This window comes from Ovis aries, chromosome 2 (genome assembly GCF_016772045.2).
Source record: "Ovis aries strain OAR_USU_Benz2616 breed Rambouillet chromosome 2, ARS-UI_Ramb_v3.0, whole genome shotgun sequence".
Taxonomy (NCBI): Eukaryota; Metazoa; Chordata; class Mammalia; order Artiodactyla; family Bovidae; genus Ovis; species Ovis aries.
In genome coordinates, this window is record NC_056055.1 from 26,340,290 (window position 1) to 26,353,963 (window position 13,674).

General features: G+C 38.1%; 1 protein-coding gene across 3 annotated transcripts in view; it reads right to left on the minus strand.

Annotated features, from left to right (window-relative positions):
• AUH (AU RNA binding methylglutaconyl-CoA hydratase) overlaps positions 1-13,674 on the minus strand; it is a 201,106-nt gene that overhangs the window by 133,863 nt on the left and 53,569 nt on the right. For all 3 annotated transcript variants that reach the window (XM_042242981.2, XM_027964187.3, XM_027964186.3), the window contains exon 4: positions 6,797-6,883. In XM_042242981.2, coding sequence (XP_042098915.1) covers positions 6,797-6,883 — 87 coding nt within the window. The remainder of the gene's footprint in view (positions 1-6,796; positions 6,884-13,674) is intronic.

Here is a 13,674-nt window from a genome sequence, read left to right on the forward strand (position 1 = left end):
ACATTCTTAAAACTTAATCTTGAGTTCTCTAACATTGTTTTACTGGTCAATATTACTAAAATTGTATCATGCCTGAAATGTTTACTACTCCAGTGAAAATCATTCCAGGTTTCCATTTTTCCCCTTCTCAAATATATCACTATTTCTCCAGATTTATTTTTCTTAATCTCATCATCCATCATGATAAAAACTTGGCCTTTTCTTTTTCTCTTTGAAAAACCCCTCCACTACTCTGTGTAAAGTTGGTTTGCTACTGCTATAAGCTTTTCTTGTCTGTAAAAGTTTTGATCCCTACATCAAATCTGAATGAAAGCCTGTGGGTAGAGTATAATAGGTTGTAGGTTTTTCCCTTGCATCAATTTAAGTGTATCAAGCCACAACCTTCTGCTCTGCAGGGTTTCTGCTAAAAAGTCAGCTGATAACCTTAGGGGAGTTCCCTTTTAGGTAACTTGTTACTCTTCCTTGCTGCTTTTAATAGTCTCTCTTTATGGTTAGTTTTTGCCATTTTAACTATACAATGTATCTTGGTGTGATATTTTTGGGGTTGATCTTGTTGGGGGCTCTCTGTTCTTCTTGGTCCTTTCCCAGGTCAGGGAAGTTGTTAGCTATTATGTCTTCAAATACATTCCATTCCCTTTTCTCTCTTCTTCTGGGACTCCTAAAACGCAAATGTTCAGATGCTTGGTGCCCTACAAGCCTCTTAAACTGTCCTCATTTCTTCTTATTTTTTTTCTGTTCCGTTTCATTGATTTTCACTACTCCATTTTTCCAGCTAACTTGTTCCTCTCTATGATCTAATCTACTGTTGATCTCTTCTAGCATATTTTTTTTTTCTTTCAGTTACTGCATTCTTAAGCTCTGTTTGGTCATTTCATATTTTAGAACTCTTTGTTAAAAACTTCTATATTTTCAATCTATACATCCAATCTTTTCCTGATTTCTTTGAACATTTTTAGGATCAATTACCTTGAACTTCTTATCTGGTAAATTGCTTATCTCTACTTCATTTAGTCCTTATGGAGTTTTATCTTGTTCCTTCATTTAGAACATGTACCTCTGTGGCCTCTTTCTGACTAATTTGTCATTTCTATTGCTATGTATTTGGTAGTTTGGTTACATTCCCCAACCTTGGAGAACGGCTCTTTAGTAAGAGACATCCTATGTGTTCCAGCAACACACTCCAACAGTGTGTTGGAGTGACATACACCCACCAGAACTGTATGCTCAAGGTATGCTCCTCATGGGGGCTGCATGGGCCCTGCTGTTACAGCAAGCTGACTACTGTGAACAGTCTGGCAGGCATAGCTGGCTCCAAGTCAGCTGTTTGCTAGGTCCTTACTGCTGCTGGTTGATGCTAGGCAGGGATGGGTCACAAGGTGGTTGGCTGGCTGTGGATCCCTAGGGGGTCCCGAGGTTAGTAATGGATCACTGGTGGGCAGAGCCAGGTTGTGGGGCGGGTAACTGCAGAGCTGGGGTTCCTGGATCTAACATTGATCGGCTGGTAGGCAGAGCCAGTTCTTGACATAGCTGGCTGCAGGGCCCAGGGTGTCCCAAAGCTGTTGCTGTCCTGTTGGTGTGTATGGCTGAATCCTGGGTAGGCCTGCTGAGGGGTCCAAAACGTCTTAGAGCTAGTGTTGGCTTGCATCAGGGCAGGTCCTGTGAACAAGCTGGTAAAGCTGGTCTGAGGTTAATACCAGTCCCTGCGTGGGCAAAGCCAGATCCTAGAGTCTTTGGCCCTGGAGGTCCTGGAGTTGGTGTATCAACACGCTAGTGGGCAGGCCTGGGGCCGAAGGTGACGTGAAGCTGGTGCCTGCCCAGTGGTTGCTGAGGTTGGTCTAAGGCTAGTGCCAGCCAACTGATAGGCAGAGTCAGGACCTTAAGTCTCTGACTGCAGGGCCCTTAGGTGGGCATCTATCGCCAGCTTACTAGTGTGCAGGGCTTGGTCCCAGACCCTCTGGAGGACAGGGCCAGGTCCCAGAGTAGTTGTGGGCTCAAGAAGTCTTGAAGCAGCTGGCATGGGGTCACAAAAGAGTTGCACACAACTAGCGACTTCGAAGCTGGTGGGTGAGGCTGTATCCCAGCCTAGTTGGTTGCTTTGCCTGAAGTACCCTAGCTATGACAGGCTGGTGGGTGATAAGCTAGAGTGTGCTGTTTTGTGCTAAGTTGCTTCAGATGTGTCCGACTCTTTGCGACTCTATGGACTGTATGTAGCCTGCCAGGCTCCTTTGTCCATAGGATTCTCCAGGCAAGAATACTGGAGTAGGTTGCCATAACTTCCTCTAGGGGATCTTCCTGACCCAGGGATTGAACTCCCATCTCTTACGTTTCATTGGCAAGCAGGTTCTTTACCATGAGCACCACCTGGGAAGCCCTCACAGTACACCATCAAAGATAAAGCCAAGAGAATAAGACAGTCCACAGACCGGGACAAAGTATTTGCAAACGACACATCTGATAAAGGAATGTTATCTACAATATACGAAAAATTCAAAGCTCAACAATGAAAAAAGCAATTCAATTAAAAACTGAGCCAAAAGCCTTAACAAACACCTCACCAAAGAAGGGAGAAGGCAATGGCACCCCACTCCAGTACTCTTGCCTGGAAAATCCCATGGATGGAGGAGCCTAGTAGGCTGCAGTCCATGGGGTCACTAAGAGTCAGACACAACTAAGCGACTTCACTTTCACTTTTCACTTTCATGCAGTGGCGAAGGAAATGGCAACCCACTCCAGTGTTCCTGCCTGGAGAATCCCAGGGATTGGGGAGCCTGGTGGGCTGCCGTCTATGGGTCGCACAGAGTTGGACACGACTAAAGCAACTTAGCAGCAGCAGCAGCACCAAAGACGACATAAAGATAGTAAACAAGCCTATGAAAAGACACATCATACATCATCATGGAAATGCAAATTAAAACAATAAAGAGATACCACTACACACCTATCAGAATGCCACAACCTGGAGTACTGACAAATGCTGGCATGGATATAAAGCAGCAGAAACTCATTCACTGCCAGTGGGAATACAAAATGGTACAGCCACTTTGGAAGACAGTTTGGTAAATTCTTAACTAAACAGACTCTTAACCACACAATCTAGCGATCATGTTCCTTGGTAGTTACACAAAGGAACTGAAAACACAGTTACTCAAAACTCTGCACACAGATGTGTACAGCATCTTTATTCATAACTGCCAACACCTGGAAGCAACCAAGATGTGCTTCAGTAGGTATATGGATAAACAAACTGTGATACATCTTTACACTGGAATATTATTCAGCAATAAAAAGAAAAGAGCTCGCAAGGCATGAAAACAACCTGGAGAAAATGTCAATGCGTATTACTTAGTGAAAAGAAGCCAATCGGAAAAAGCTACATATTATATGATTTCAAATATCTGATACTCTGGAAATGCAAAACTATGAAGACAGTAAAACATGGTTGCCAGACACGGCAGAAGGGATGGACAGAACAAGCACAGAAGGTTTTCAGGGCAGTGAAAACACTCTGCATAACACTATAATGATGAATACATGTTATTTTACATTTGTTCAAACCCATGGAATGTAAAACACTAATAATGAACCCTAATGTAAACATATGGACTTGGATAATTATATCAATGTCGGTTCATCAGTTATAACCAATGTGCCACTCTGGTGTGAAATATTAACAATGGGGAAAAGGTTATGCATACTGAGGGCTGAGGATATATGAGAAATCTCTTTACCTACCCTCCATTTTGACATGAACCTAAAACTGCTCCTGAAAAATAGTCTTTAAAAGAAAAAAAAATTGAGTTGCTGCAACATGGACCATAACAGCCCCACAAAGCCTAAAATATCTGTCAGTCCTTTTAAGAAAAAGTTTGCTAGCCTGTGGTTTAAACAAAGAGATTTGATCAAGACAGTTTTTACTTGCCCCTCAAAATCTCAGTAAGTCCCCAAAAATAGACATCTTAAAAGATTTATGCCCATTGTAATATCATAGTGAAAAGTATCTCTCCCAAGTTAGGGAACCCATGGAAGGGAAACAAGTAGACTGGATCAGGATCCAGAACAGAAATGCTACCACTACAACCACTGAAAAGAAAACACCACTACTAAAAAAGGAATAGTTCTTCATGTAAGAAGTCCCAGAAAATTCCAATTTCAGATTCAATAAAATAGAAAGAGGCTGAGAAGAAACATCAAGGTAATGTTTACAACTGAACCAGTCTTAACAATTCGTCCTAGCATATATATATACAGTTACGGACAGCATAAACTTTTACTTCCAAGATCAAGTTCTCTGACCACAATGGAAAACAAATCCATGCTCTGCCTCAGAAGACATCTATCTGACCATGCAGTCGTGTGGAAAGAGAAGCAGAGGAGAGCCTCTAATAAAACTGACAAGGGATAAACAAAAGGTAGGAAGATGACAAGAACTATTTTAGAAATCAAAACATATATATTTTAAAACTTAGCTCTAAAAACAAAAGGTAACCAACAGTAACAAAACCCCAAAGATGTCACATGGTCAAATTCTACTACTCTTTCAAGTAACAAGATTTCCCTGGATAGCACAGAAAAAGATGAAAAACTTCTCACTTTAACACAAAACACATAATTAGAAGATCCCATCTCATTTATGCTTATATCAAAACATATAAAATTAAATCCAGTGGTATATATTAAAAACCACCATAACCACTAACCACAATGACCAGGCAGTATTTATTCTGGTAACACAAGGCCAGTGTAGCATCAGTAATGCTAGTAATACAATTTAGTATAATCAAAGCTGAGACAAATTCTAATAGATACCATCTTGACACATACCAAAAAGGCAGCTGACAAATTTTAACCCTTATTCTTGACAAGAAGAGTAATAAACTCCAAAACAAGCTGAAATATAAGAAAACTCCCTGAACTTCATAACTACCGGCAAAATATTAAATGCATTCCTCATACTCAAATAAAGGGATGAAGATGATCACTTCAGCAACTGAATATTGCGCCAAAAGTCTTAGCCAATGGGAAAATGTATGAAAAATGTTAAGATTAAAATGTTGGAAAAGGAGAAGATATAAAACAGCATTATTTATATATAAGGAACTTTTTTGCTTTCTGGAAAACACAAGAAAATTGAGAAATAACAATAACTAATACAAGTAGTAAGCTAGCATGATACAAAACAAGCACAAAAAATTTAACAAATTTCCTACGGACCTACAACAATAACCAGACTTCAACAGAAATATCAGGAAAAGATTCCATTCAAAGGAATAAGTGCTATAAAATAAGGATAAATCTGAGAGGGGAAAAAAGATACAAGACTGAAGCCAATGCGAAGAAAACTTTCTTAAAGAACATTAAAACATGAATGATCCCCCCCTAAAATGAGAGACACGCACATGATGAATGGAAAGACTCTGAATCACAAAAACGCTAATTCTTTACAAACAATATTTACAGAAATTCCAATCACAGGCTCATGAGACTATTTTTCCTCTTCCATTTAAAATTAACATTCCTAAATTCATTTGGAAGAATTGAGGTGTGAGGAATAGCAAAGAAATCTTCAGTTTAAAAAAAAAAAAAAACAAAACAATGAAGAGAACTTACTACCCTCTAGATATATAAAGCTCCTGGAATTAAATTAGGGTGGGATATTAAGAGACAATACCTGTGATACATTTAACAACAGAAGATCAACACAAAACTGACTTTTAAGTAAATAGTTATTAAATGATACTATAGAAAAGGAGATGAAGAATGTGAAAAGGCAATCTACAGAAGCGGAAAGGCAAGTTTAATTTGAAAAGATATAACATTACACTAGCATCTGGGAAAGTGCAAATTAAAATGTTAAGATCTATTTTTTCTTTAACTTTGGCAAACTAAAAAGGTAGCAACATTAAATGTTGCAAGAACATGAAGAAACAGGTACTGTCATATAATTGACGGAATATAAATTATTGTAATCTTTTTGCAATATAATCTGGTAGCATTTATTAAAATGTAAAATGAACACATGATACTTAGAACTGCAATACCATATTTAGAAATCTATCTTATATATACTAATGTTCTAAAAGAATTTGTACAAAGGAATCACTATTTTATTATAAAAAACAAAAGCAGTTTAAAACAACATGAAAACAAAACAGCCAAAACAACAAAAACATCCAATGTTCATTAATGAAGAAATAATTTAAAATTCTGGGTAAGACCATGCATTACTATGCAGTGACGTATTAAAAGGTATTAATAATAAAAGCAAATTTATATGTACTAAAATATAAACCTTACAAAGAAGACTGTAATTCTAAAGAAACAGTATAATCCCACTTATGTAAAAAATAAATCCAAATCTGTATGTCTGTGAAAGCAATTATTTAAGAAATATGTCAAACGCTTATGTCAAATTATTCTTTGTTTTCTAATAATTACCTCCATAAGTAACATCATCGTAAGTATGAGGCAGGTTTAATAACAAAATATTTTTCAAATTAAACATTAACATACATTCTGTTTTACAACCAGCTATACACCATGATTATCTAATTATGTAAATATTTTAGCCAAAGCTTATACTTAAAGATGGGAAGATCCCCTGGAGAAGGGAAAGGCTACCCACTCCAGTATTCTGGCCTAGAGAATTCCATGAACTATACAGTCCATGGTGTCACAAATAGTCGGACAAGACTGAGCGACTTTCACTTCATAATACTTACAAACAGTGTGCAACTTTTAAAATCCAATATTTAAGGTCACTTTAACCATGTTAAAAGGACAATTTAATTGTACTTACCAATTTCATTAATCATTGCTCTTATTTTGGAGACAAAAGGACCAACTTCACTGGAACTCATTTTGGCTCTTTCCTTAAGATCAGCACCTGCAAAGTATTTTATTTACAAATATAACCTAGTTAAAATTTTAAAGCAATGAATTGAACATCACATAAGATTCACATAAAACCTGAAGACAGACTGGATTTATCTATCAAAGCAATCATATTCTCTAAGCATTTCTTCATCAGCATCAGACTGAACAAAATACTTGCTTGTCTATACATCTACCAAGCACTGAAAGGAATGCTTCTCAAACTCTCATGTCAGGACCCCTTTATACTCTTAGAGGAAGAGGTACTGTTAAGATTATACATGTATCTATCCATAGTATTCTATTAGAAAATGAACCCAATTAAAATTTTTAATTATTTATCCACTGAATACAAATAAATCCATTCATGTCAACATAAATGACTACAGATTGATGCCACTTTCTTGGTTCCTGACAAGATGCTGGCAGTTCTATCCACCACTGCTTCTGCCCCATCAGTGCAAATGCTAACCCAATGAAACATGCAAATCACACCTTACTGCTATGAAAATCACTGTTATTTTATGGATGCCTGACTTGGTGACTGCAGATCACATCTGAGAATCACTGACTTGAAAATATATACAAACCAACAATTTCATAATTATGAGTTTACCATAGAATCGTAACTTTGAAACAGTTAATAAACATAATTACTTCCTTAAGGGATCAGTTGGGACTTCTCTCATAGCTCAGTTGGCAAAGAATCCACCTGCAATGCAGGAGACCCCGGTTCGATTCCTGGGTCGGGAAGATCCGCTGGAGAGGGATAGGCTACCCACTCCAGTATTCTGGCCTGGAGAATTCCATGGACTACAGAGTCCATGGGGTCACAAAGAGTCAGACACGACTGAGCAACTTTCCCTTCATTTTCAAGGGATCGTTCCTTTGTGGCTCAACAAAGACATTCTTTTTAGTAAAATTAAACCCTCTGAAAAAAGGTAGGTCCTCATTTAAATAAATAGACAAATAAAAAACAAAGTAAAATTACAGCATAGAAGGTACCTACTCAGCTACCTGCACTCGTACAAGCCAATTATGAGTTGATCAGGACTAGTGCAACAAACAAGTAGCAGCTGAAGCTGAGACATTCTGAGCCCATACACTTCTGTGGAACTGAGAACTGCAGTTGATAAAACCCATATCCTAGAACCCATATCCCCTCCTTCTGGGGCCTCCCTCCCATCCCCGCATCCCACATCCCTCGCACCTCTCCCATCCTACCCCTCTCGGTTATCACGGAGCCCCAGGCTAAGCTCCCTGTGTTACATGGCAGCTTCTCACCAGCCGGCTGTTTTACACACAGGAGTCTTGCCTGGAAAATCCCATGGACGGAGGAGCCTGGTAGGCTGCAGTCCATGGAGTTGCTAAGAGTCAGGCACGAGTGAGCGACTTCCCTTTCACTTTTCACTTTCATGCACTGGAGAAGGAAATGGCAACCCACTCCAGTTTTCTTGCCTGGAGAATCCCAGGGACAGAGAAGCCTAGTGGGCTGATGTCTACGGGGTCGCACAGGGTCGGACACAAGTGAAGTGACTTCCGGCTTAAGTCAAGCAGTGGGACCTCAATATGGTGGGGCTTCCCTTATAGCTCAGTTGGTAAAGAATCAGTCTGCAATGCAAGAGACCTGGGTTCAATTCCTGGGTCCAGAAGATCCCCTGGAGATGGAAATGGCAACCCACTCCAGTATTCTTGCCTGGAAAATCCCATGGACAGAGGAGCCTGGCGGGCTACAGTCCATGAAGTCACAAGAGTTGGACACGACTTGGTGACTAAATAAAGACTAATATGGTAGTCTTGTTTTTTGGATGTCTGATATATGTCTTCATAGTTAATTTTTCCCATGAAGAATTAAAATTTAGCATCAAAGAAAAATGTTAGTAGTGCCAAAGGAATTCTAAACTAGTAGGATATATTTGTTAAAGAAATAATGGTTCCATTCACTATCATTTAACATGAAGAATACAATTTTAAATTCAGAATGTAAAATGCTGCCCAGTGCATGTTAGGTAACACATACTGGCTAATAAGCAGCTACATGTAGTATGATATGAGGGAAGGGAATGGACAGGAAAGGAGCCAACGCCATGAAGTAAAAGCGGATAAGACAGGGAATCTGAGGAAGTCGTCCTGAAGGAGCCCTCGTAACTGAACCACGGGATCCATCATGTCCTCGGACCCCAGGGCACCACGAGGGTACCCTCTAACACACTAACGAGAGCTCCGACTGGGGTCTTACCAACATTCTGACCCTGTGACCATGCAGCATGCCTGAAAACCATTCTCAGGTTAAAAAGACAAAGCTGCTAGAAACCATGCCAGCAACTAAAGGGAATCAAGGTTTCCTCTTAACATATGCAGCCCATTTACCTGCACACTAGACCCAGCAGAGAAGTGTAGGAGACGTGTCTGATTATGGAATGCAGCTTTATCTACACAACTGTGTGAGAGAGAAAATGAATGGCTTTAAAGCAGGGAAAGAAACTAACTGCCAATGCAGAATTCTAATCTAATCAAACCTATCCTTCAAAATGATGGTGAATAAAAACACTTTACAGGTCAACTCACAGACACATCCTCAAACACACCATCAGGCCCAAGCTAAAAGAGGCACTGAAGGGAATGCACTTCAGGCAGACCATCAGAGTAGAGTTTTAAAACTTATTTTATACTGCTTATAAGAGATTTTCTTAAAACATAAGGGCACTGACTGGCTAAAGTAAAAGTGTAAAAAAATGCAAACACTAACCAAAAGAGAACTTGTAAAGTTATCTTCATCTCTGACAAGAGAAGTAAGGCAAGAAATATTGCTCAATGAGAGGGTTATTTTATAATAAGAAACATGATCCATCACAAAAGACGTAAAAATTCTAAAATGGCATACATAAAAAGACAGCCCCAAAATAAAGCAAAAATTCACAGAACCAAAATGAAAAAACTGTCACACCTACAACTACAGTGGACTCTAATAGACCTTTCACAATAACTGATAAAGCAGTCAAATATTCCTATCAAAAAATAAAAAACAGGAAAAAAGTCCCAAACCAGGAGAAAAGAAATAGCAAACACTGGAGCAAAAAACTTTTAGTAGAAAACAAATGTATGCGAGAAAAATCAAAACAGTCAGCTTTTGAAAAAAACTAAAATAAATAACAGATCTTTTAGCAAGATGGATCACAGATAATCAGAGAAGGCACAACTCTCAACTGAGAATGAAAAGGACAGTAATACTAAGGACTTCACAGACAATAAAACTATTAATAATTCTGACTCCATGAATTTGAAAAATGACATGAAATGAACAAATTCCTAGGAAAACACAACTTATTAAAATTGACAGAGAAACAGAAAATCTGAAAATGCAAATAAATACTTTAAAAACTGAATATGTAAAAACTTTCCTACAGAGAAAACTGCATGCCCATATGGCTACAAAAGTAAATTATCCCAAAAATATAATGAAAAACATTTACCATCAATCTTAAATGATTATATGAAAAACAGTAAAACAAAAACTTGACAAGAACATCATAAGAAAAACAATGAGAGACCAATTTTTCTCATAAGGTCTCAAAATCATAAACAAAATAGCAGTATATCATACCCACTAGTAACATACATGTATTAAGACCGACTTATACTCAAGCCAAGATTTAAGGCTGGTTTAATATTATAATTTTTAATTTAAGAAATTAAGAAAGATGAAAATCATACAAATTTTCAGTAGAAAATTAGCTGACAGAATTCAACACTCATTCCTTAACACCTCCATTGATGTCATAATTTACTTAAAATTCAGTCATTTAAAATACACAATTCAGTATTTTTTAGTAAATTTAGAGAGTTGTACAACAACATTCAGAAAACTAAGATCATGGCATCTGGTCCCATCACTTCATGGGAAATAGATGGGAAAACAGTGGAAACAGTGTCAGACTTTATTTTTCTGGGCTCCAAAATCACTGCAGATGGTGACTGAAGCCATGAAATTAAAAGATGCTTACTCCTTGGAAGAAAAGTGATGACCAACCTAGATAGCATATTCAAAAGCAGAGACATTACTTTGCCAACAAAGGTCCGTCTAGTCAAGGCTATGGTTTTTCCAGTGGTCATGTATGGATGTGAGAGTTGGACTGTGAAGAAGGCTGAGCGCCAAAGAATTGATGCTTTTGAACTGTGATGTTGGAGAAGACTCTTGAGAGTCCCTTAGACTGCAGGGAGATTCAACCAGCCCATTCTAAAAGAGATCAGTCCTGGTTGTTCTTTGGAAGGAATGATGCTAAAGCTGAAACTCCAGTACTTTGGCCACCTCATGCGAAGAGTTGACTCATTGGAAAAGACTCTGATGCTGGGAGGGATTGGGGGCAGGAGGAGAAGGGGACGACCCAGGATGAGATGGCTGGATGGCATCACGGACTCAATGGATGTGAGTCTGAGTGAACTCCAGGAGTTGGTGATAGACAGGGAGGCCTGGCATGCTGCGATTCATGGGGTCGCAAAGAGTCGGACACGACTGAGCGACTGAACTAAACTGAACTGATAACTATCACAACCTAGTTTTAGAATATTTCCATTATTACAAAAATGATTCTTCATACTCATATAGAGTCACTCCCTGTTCTCACCTCTAGTCCCAAACTAATATATTTTCCTATAACTTTGCATTCTCTGGACATTTCATACAAATAAAACCCATACAATATATAGTCTTCCACTTCTTTCTTTCACACCACATAGTGTTTTTCAGGTTCATCCATGATATAAAGATGAATCAGTATCTTTTGCCTTTTTATTACCATATAGAATTCATTGTAGAGACAGATATTTTGATTATCCATTCATTCATTGATGGACATCTGCACTATTTCTACTCTTTGGTTATTATGAAAAATATTACCATGAACATATCTGCATTCAAGTCTGTGTAGAGGAACTTTTTCACCTTCACCCAAAGACTCACTTGGGTAGAGTGGAACTGCTGAGCTATATTGTAAATTTCTATTTAATTTAAACAGGGACGGAAAAAAAAAAAAAACCTGCCACTGCTTTCCATGATGGCTGCACCATTTTACATTCTTAGCAATGCATAAGGGTCTCTGTTGTCCTACAAGGACACTAGTCTGCCTTTTCATCATAGCCATTTTAGTGACATGATGTATTTATTATGGTTTTAAATTTGCATTTCCTGAATGACCAATGTGGCTTCCCTGGTAGCTCAGATGGTAAAGAATCTGCCTGCAATGTGGGAGACAGGGTTCAATCCCTGGGTCAGGAAGATCCACTGGAGAAGAGAAAGGCTACCCACTCCAGTATTCTTATCTGGAGAATTCCATGGACAGAGAAGCCCATGGGGTTCCAAAGAGTCAGACAGAAATGGGTGACTAATTTTCATTTAATGACAAATATGATAAACCTAGACAGCATATTAAAAAGCATTATTACTTTGCTATAAAGGTTCATATAGTTAAAGCTATTGGTTTTTCTAGTAGTCATGTACGGATGTGAGAGCTGGACCATAAAAGGCTGAGCACTGAAGAATTTATGCTTTTGAACTATGGTGCTGGGGAAGATTCTTGAGAGTCCCCTGAACAGCAAGGAGATCAAACCAGTTAATTCCAAAAGGAAATCAACCCTGAGTATTCACTGGAAGGACTGATGCTGAAGATGAAGTTCCAATACTGATATGAAGAGTTGACTCACTGGAAAAGACTTTTTTTTTTTTTTTTTGAAAAGACTCATGCTGGGAAAGACTGAGGGCAGGAGGAAAAGGGAAAGACAGAGGATGAGATGGTTGAATGTCATCACCATCTCAATGGACATGAGCTTGAGCAAACTCTGGGCAATAGTGAAGGACTGGGAAGCCTGGTGTGCTGCACTCCATGGGGTCACAAGATGAACAGTACTTAGGAACTGAACAACAACAATGAGGTTATTAGTACCTTTTCAAGACGCTTAATAGCCATTCACACAGTTGACTGAAATGTCTATTCAAATCTTTTGCTGTGCAATTTATTTGATTCTTAATCGGTTGTAAGAGTTATATCTTAAATAAAAGTCCTTTTTCAGAAAAATCATTTGGAAATATTTTCTCCTATCTGTGGCTTATCTTTCAATAACTCTTGAGTTTTCAATTTTAATGAAATCCAGTTTATCAATATTTCTCTTTTATTATGCCTTTGTTGTCCTCTGTAATCAACACACTCATCATTAATTAAGAACTCATAGCAAACTAAGAACAAAAGAATCTTTTTTCATTTGTTAAAGAGTAAATACAAAATACCTATAAGCAACATCACCTTTAATGGTCAAAAACTTCCTCCCAATTATCAAGAATGAGGCAATGTATTCTTTATCATTTCTACAAATGTAAATAGGTGTATTAGTCTGTGTAATAAGAAAAATTTTAATTACAAAGATCATAAGAAAAAAAATAGAACTGTCCTTATTAGCAGATGAGTTAATTATACATGAAGAATACTCAAAAGAATTTATAAATCATAAAAATAAGCTGGATACAGGTTCAATATACAGAAAGCAACTGTCTTTCTATATACTAGAAAAAGAAAATTTTTAAAAGATATCATCTACATTAACATTCAAAAATCAAAGAGCCAAGGAATAAATATAATAAAAGATGCATAAAATCTTGACACAAAAATATACAAAAAGACTTCCCTGATGGTCCCCTGGTTAAGAATCCACCTTCCAATGCTGGGGATGTGGGTTCAATCCCAGGCTGGGGACCTAGGAGCCCACATGCTGTGGGACAGCTAAGGGCTAGGCACCTCAACTAGCGACGTGCAC